At 42.5% G+C, this 7500-nt stretch overlaps 1 protein-coding gene across 2 annotated transcripts in view; it reads left to right on the forward strand.

Annotated features, from left to right (window-relative positions):
• The first annotated feature begins 982 nt into the window (after positions 1-982).
• The window catches only part of b3gntl1 (UDP-GlcNAc:betaGal beta-1,3-N-acetylglucosaminyltransferase-like 1), a 19621-nt gene continuing 13103 nt past the window's right edge, over positions 983-7500 (forward strand). For both annotated transcript variants that reach the window (XM_080455333.1, XM_080455334.1), the window contains exons 1-5: positions 983-1585; positions 2293-2409; positions 3515-3614; positions 5461-5525; positions 6432-6497. In XM_080455333.1, the coding sequence (XP_080311459.1) occupies positions 1457-1585; positions 2293-2409; positions 3515-3614; positions 5461-5525; positions 6432-6497 (477 nt within the window). In that variant the 5' untranslated portion in view covers positions 983-1456. The remainder of the gene's footprint in view (positions 1586-2292; positions 2410-3514; positions 3615-5460; positions 5526-6431; positions 6498-7500) is intronic.

The raw sequence follows: 7500 nt of genomic DNA on the forward strand, positions 1-7500 counted from the left end.
AAGGTGCACAAAGATGGAAATGACATGTTCATTTTTCTAGTGTCATAAAAGTTGTTATTCACAGGTCTTCAACATAAAGTGGAACAAGTGTGTGCGCGCATGCGTGCGTGTGTGTATACAGTTCGTGCATTTGTGTGTGTGTGTGTGTGTGTGTGTGTGTGTGTGTGTGTGTGTGTGTGTGTGTGTGTGTGTGTGTGTGTGTGTGTGTGTGTGTGTGTGTGTGTGTGTGTGTGTGTGCGTTTACTGTATGTGCATTATAAATCATTATAACCATAATAAACCATTATGCACTGCCCACCTTTGTCTTTCCAATCCCTCCACCATTTTCTTTTTTACACTTAATGTAGTACAGATGGATGGCCTCACAAGAAGATGTTTTCTCTATCTAATGGTCTACATACCATAATATCTCCTTGTTTATTGGACTTAATTCATATTTTGTATTTTTTGCTTTTCTTGTCTATAATAAACATAATAATAATAATTATTATTATTATTTAAACTAATTATCATCATTATTATTATATGTTTGTATTTACGTATAGTTCAACATTAACATCATTTTTGTAGTAAATGGTGATTCTCTCACCAGCACAGCATGCAAAAGTGATGACAATGTCCCTCTTTCTATTTGTCAGGGGGGGGTTTCTTTGTTTCTTTCCTACAGTTTTTAAATCTTAGCTTATCTTATTCAAATTCATATTATTGTGTTTTGTGCTTCGTGAAGCATATGCAGTATAGCCTGACACTCAGCCTGAATTTTCATTTCGTTTCACTCCATTATTCAAGGATTCAGGGGGTGGAGCCAGGCTATATGCAGTATGCACAGTTAGTGGGCGGGACAGAATATACGTCAACATCTAAAGTGATTGACGGCAAGCTCCGACAAATCGAGACCTTGTCCGTGTTTTTCGCCCGCCAATCAGCGACTGAACTTCAGTGTTTGCGGAAGTAGTGCAGAAGTTGTCTTCCACAAGGCGAGTGTTGAAGTCGCGTTTCCCTGAAATAGTTCAGTATTATAAATAAAACATACCAATTCGTCTTCAAGGTTCCACGCTCCACACACCATAGCGTAAATGGTTATGAAAATCACGGTCCTTGTTTTGACGTTCTACCATGCAGTTCAGTTAATGAATTTCACCCTATATCAACGAGGCGTTTTAGCGACTGATCCAGATGGTAACCAGAAGGCTCGCCCCAAAACGCGCTCGCCCCCATTGTTTTCGCGGACCAGCGGTTCTTATATTCTTGTATTTGTTTTGCTGAGAATAAGCTTAGAAATAAGTTTACGGTTTGGCATAGTTTTACTGAGGTTACGTCTAGGAATAAGGTTAGGTTTAGGCTTAGTTTAATTAGGTTACGTTTGGGAATACGATACGGTTAGGTTTAGGCATAGCTTACTGAGGTTACGTTGCGACTGTGATCTGGGGCGAGCGTTTTGGTAGTATTCATACCCATGATGAGTACCGGTTCATCTGAGCGTTCTGAAGGAGGACAAGTTCAAGACATAGATGTTAATCCAGCCAAGCGTCTCTGCATGGAGCAATGTGCAGGGACGCGAGAGGGGAGGGCTCTAGTTGACGTGGTACGTGACCACTGACCAGTGGTGGAAAGTAACAAGTACATTTACTCAAGTACTGTACTTTAGTACAATTTTGATGTATTTTTTTACTTTACTGGAATATTTCCAATTTTCAATACTTTTACTTCTACTCCACTACATCTCAGAGGCAAATATTGTACTTTTTACTCCACTATAATTATTTGAGAACTGAATTTGCTACTAATTACTTTGTAGACTTTGATTATTATTACAAAACCACTTCAGACCCATATGTATACTTTTTGCAATTTGAAAATAGCCGATCTACAAGCTCACTTGTAGATCGGCTATTTTCAAAGGATTTTTAGACATTTTAAAACGTGTGAAATGGGACCTTCTGCATATTGAGTAATTTTACTTTTGGTACTTTAAGTACATTTTAATGCCAATAATTTTTTACTTTTACTCAAGTAAATATTTTATACCGAACTTTTACTTGTAACAGACTATTTCTGCAAATAGGGTATTGATACTTTTATTTGAGTAAAACATTTGAGTACTTCTTCCATCACTGTGGATGTACATTACTGTCCACCACTGTGTAGCCTATTAATCAACAATGTGTGTCTTATTATCGTATCTTATGTATGTTGTCATTGAGAATTCCTCGAAGGCATGTTCATTTATAGTAGATGTCCTTATGGCTGGTTGTCTTTGCATTGACATGTTATCATGTGGTCTGTCAACAGTCCATCATCATGCCAGTGCACAATGCATCCTGCTGGCTGACTGACTGTCTGCAGGCCATTGTACAGCAAGACTTCACTGGTTCCATGGAGCTGTCTGTCTATGACGATGCCAGCACTGTAAGTGTGTGTATGCGTGCGTTCGTTTGTGTGTGGTGCAATTGTTTATTTGTGTTTTGAATTATGCCCTTATGTTTCTTAAAAAAACGGACCGGAACCGAAATGGAAATGTGAAATATGATCCGATTCCGAGCCGTTCCGAGATTGTTTTCAAATAACAAAACCAAACCCGGATGGACCCGTGACAATTTCGTCTGATTCCGAGCCGTTTTTTTTTACGGTCCCAGACCCTAATTGGACCGATGAAATTTGTTCCGAAACCCGATTATTTCCGAGATTCCGAGACAGATCCGACCCAGACACCCTTTCAAAAAAGCGCATATGAAACTACAAAAATAAATAAATGTGCGCAGTTATTAAATTAAAATGCGTGACAAAAGGTTTTCTTGTAAATATATGTGGACTTTATGAATTAATTGCAGAATGACCAATGTCCATTTTATGATCAAAGCTTTGCTTTCGCCTCGTCAGAGGAATCCATGATTTGCACAGCAGTGTTTTCAATTCAGCCTGGCAGCTGGCTTGCCTTGCAGTATGGTGGTGCGCACCACCAACTTTTTTTTGGCGCTGCAGTAGGCTAATCTGATCTTAAACCAGCCTAAAACATAACGCAAGATACACAGCCATTCATGTCGCTGCTACACTAACCTGATCCTAGGTCTGTCTAAAACATCACGCAGGAGTTAAACAGCACTTCATTGCGGTGCTCTCCTGATTTGTGCAGCCGCACACACACACAGTAGGCATACTAAGGGTCTTCTTGGATCCACTTGCGGGTATTACACATAATAAGTATAGCGCCGATTCCGACCCGGCCCGAGTGATTATGATAAAACACGGCTCCGACCCGTGCGGGTCTTGGGGGGCCCATGAAGAGCTCTGCTATCAGGTCTGATCATAAAGAGACGTTGGCAGTTTGTGTGTTAATGTATGTGCATCCATCTGTGTGTGTGTGTGTGTGTGTGTGTGTGTGTGTGTGTGTGTGTGTGTGTGTGTGTGTGTGTGTGTGTGTGTGTGTGTGTGTGTGTGTGTGTGTGTGTGTGTGTGTGTGTGTGTGTGTGTGTGTGTGTGTGTGTGTGTGTGTGTGTGTGACTGTGTGACTCAGGATGACTCAAGGCATATGTTGGAGGCCTGGCGGGAGAGGCTGGAGAAGAGAAGCATCTCCATGGTGATCTCAGGCCATACCTCTGCTCAACCACGAGGAGGTTAGTGGTCTACCGTTGTTTGACCAGTGATCTAGTGCCACCACAAAGTATGCTATGCTCCCATCCTGCTAAACACAAGCAATGCAATGGCCCAATACGCAAACCCACAATGAATGATAGGGTTTTGATTGATTGATTGATTGAATACTTTATTGGTAGGTTTGCTAACAGTACAGGTACTGTAGTTCAGTCAAAGGTTATCCTAAAAGGATAACACAAAAAGACCCAGGGGCTCCATAAAGTAAGTAGAGTATCTCTAACAATGGATGAAAGAATCCACCAGACTGTGGAAGTATGCATCAACATCTTCAACATATGGGTGGCCAGGTTCGATTCCCGGCCCCGGCAAAGTGTCAAGGTGTCCCTGAGCAAGACACTTAACCCTTAATCTTTATCAATGTTTAACCAGTAGCTTACAGTAGATTCTGTCATTCTATACAATCAGAGAAACCGATTGGTAGCTAATTTGTCATGAGCAGCATATGATAAATTATGATAATAATTGTTATAAATGACTTATTGCAAGCTGTTAAATCTTTTGATATAATAATAATAACATCTAATTTGCTATCATATGTTTTGACTCTTGATAATATATATTTCATAGTAGAAGTGGAGACCCTGTGCACTTACTGTTATTCTGTCTTGTTGGAGGTGTGTTGACTAGTGTAGCATACTGTGTAATCTGATATATCTAGACATTTCTCCCATCAGGGCTTCTTTAGTGACAATGATCTCCTAAGGCAGTGTCTATCAACCTTTTTTGTGCCAAGGCACACCTGGCATAGCCAAAAAATCCCAGGGCACACCTAGATATACGGTATATATATATATATATATAATTATATATATATATATATATATACGGTATATCTATATACACACACTAGGGGTGTGCCGATACGATACGATATTGGGCACACAACTTCGATACGATTTCGATACGATACGATACGCACTTTTTTATCATGAAAATATATGGGGGAGAAAAAAAGCAAATGCCAACAAATATTTCTGTTTTTGCATTATTCAGACATGCAAACTTGTAGCTTTTCAGCTTCCACTAGCCGTTTTGAATCCAAATAGGGCAATAATGTGACACCTGACCCGAAAAAAAAACAGCATTTTGTCACCCTTTTCACCTCGGGGCTGTTTGCATGCCTGATTATTATTATTGTTTAAAAAAAAAAAAAAAAAAAAAATTCAAACATTCTTCAAACGGCGCGGCACACCTCAGCAGTAGCCCCGGCCCAAAATTGGGACGTTTGCCAGGGTTGATAAACACTGTCCTAAGGAACAGACGTACCGTAGTGCACAGAGCTTGGTGCAGCATGTTGCGGACCTCGGCGCCCAAAGTTGCATTTTTGTGCTGTGTGTGCTATTATGAAATCCCTGCCAGCTCAATTTAAATGAGAAGTGAACCAGGAGGGAAGTGTGGAGAAAAGGAGGAACCGTGCATTGATGTTGGTCAGATTTAATTATTGGGATAAACCCCTTGAGATGTACCATCTCTTTTTTGAGCGGGTCCCATTGTACGCTTTCCTTTGTGCCAAATGGAGAGCACTGTGTTCACTGTGTGAAAGAAGCACAACACTAAGACACACATGTGCATATGTACACACACACGCACGCACGCACGCACGCACGCGCACGCACGCACGCACACACACACACACACACACACACACACACACACACACACACACACACACACACACACACACACACACACACACACACACACACACACACACACACACACACACACACACAGACACACCCACACCCACTCCCACACCCACACCCCCACACACTCTGATCTGTTCTGTTGTGTTCTGTCTTTCAGTGGGTTCTGCTAAAAACATGGCCATAAGTCAGAGTTGTGGACGATACCTTTGCTTTCAGGACGCGGTAAGCGTGTGTGTGTGTGTGTGTGTGTGTGTGTGTGTGTGTGTGTGTGTGTGTGTGTGTGTGTGTGTGTGTGTGTGTGTGTGTGTGTGTGTGTGTGTGTGTGTGTGTGTGTGTGTGTGTGTGTGTGTGTGTGTGTGTGTGTGTGTGTGTGTGTGTGTGTGTGTGTGTGTGTGTTTAACATGCTTCACTTCTCTGCCCAGGTGTCTTTCATAAAACATACAGTGAATGTGTCAAAAATAACTAGAGCGTAGTGTTCTGCCCAACACACACGCGCACGCGCACACACACACGCACACACACACACACACACACACACACACACACACACACACACACACACACACACACACACACACACACACACACACACACACACACACACACACACACACACACACACACCAGGTGACTTCAGCAGCCTACTGACTATTTGACAGGTCTGTCAGAGTATATGACTAACAAGCTAAGGGACCAGAATTTATGGCTGCATATGGTTTTTCAATGTGTGAGTTTGTGCATGGTTGTATGTAGTAATATGTTGTGGGTGAATGTGCGCATGGGTGCTTGTGTGGGCATATGCACATGATCCATACACATTGTATGCATGTATCAATGTCTTTGTTGAAATATGGCACAGTACAGTAGATGTGTGAACAGTACACTCATGCAGCACATAAATGGATATGATAGGAGACCAAACCAGCAGCTCACCATCCAAAACCTATTAGTCAGATTCTTTCTACAGCAGCAGCTCCTCACCATGCACACACACACACACACACACACACACACACAGCTATTTTCCTTTTTTTATCGTTCATTAATCGTAATCAAGGCAAAAGTTTGAAATAATCGTGATATTAGTTTGAAGTCATATTGGTGTGTGTGCGTGCGTGTGTGTTTCAGGATGATGTGATGTTGCCACAGAGGGTTTGTCTGCAGTACGAGTCTTCTCTCCTCCATCCTGACTGTGTAAGTGTAAGGTCTCCCTCTCTCCTCTGTTAATCTGTGCACTGCCCCCCCCCTCCCCCATCCATCTGAACTAACCACTGTGGTATTCCCTCCCTCATCTCCCTGTTCTTCCCGCTATCCTTCAAACCCTCTAGTCTAAATCAAACATGTTTGTATTTCTGCGCTTGCGTGCGGGGGTGTGTGTGTGTGTGTGAGGGCGTATGTGTGTGCGGGCGGGCGGGCGGGCATGAGGCCGGGTGTGTTTGACATGCAGAGTGTATCCGGTGTGGCCGCCCGCTGAGACCAGCCAGGTCAGGTCAAGGGTGAAAGGTTGTGTGTGTGGGAGGCGAGGGAGACAGGCTGGAGACAGCCGGCTTGCAGCCCTGCACAAACAACCTGCCCCTTCGCTCTCTGTTTTGGACTTTTCAAGTCTAAAGTGCCATTCACACCAAGCACGATAACTATATAGCCCACACAATTCAATTAAATTCAAATCATTTACATTTTTAATATAGTGCCAAATCACAACAAGTCGTCTCAAGACACTTTACATATAGACCCAACATTGTCCCACCCTGAGCAAGAACAGTGGCAACAAAAAACTCCCCCTTAACTAGAAGAAACATCAGGCAGACTCAGGATCTAGGGTGGGCGGCCGTCTGCCTCAACCGTGTTGGGGCGGGGGGGAAGAGAGAGAGGAGAGAGAGAGAGAAGGAGAGACAGAGAGGGAGTGAGATACAAGCAAAATCAAGTAGCAGAAAAACTATAACAAAGACAATGGTGAATGATATAATTGTAGTTATTGTTATCTTTATAGTTATAGTTCTTGGTTCCCTTATTTCTCCTGTCTTCTGTGAAGTGTCTCACTCTTCACACTTTGCATGTGCATCCTTGTTTGTCATCCACAGTACGCTGCCTTTCTCTGAACTCTTCCCACCCGTATGCATAGAATAGATCACGGTAGAATTGAGGTGAAATTAAATGGTCTAGAAGTAAATCAGTAGTTTTCAAAGTAGAGTGATCC

Source organism: Gymnoscopelus braueri, assembly GCF_963280865.1.
Source record: "Gymnoscopelus braueri genome assembly, chromosome: 2".
Classification (NCBI taxonomy): Eukaryota; Metazoa; Chordata; class Actinopteri; order Myctophiformes; family Myctophidae; genus Gymnoscopelus; species Gymnoscopelus braueri.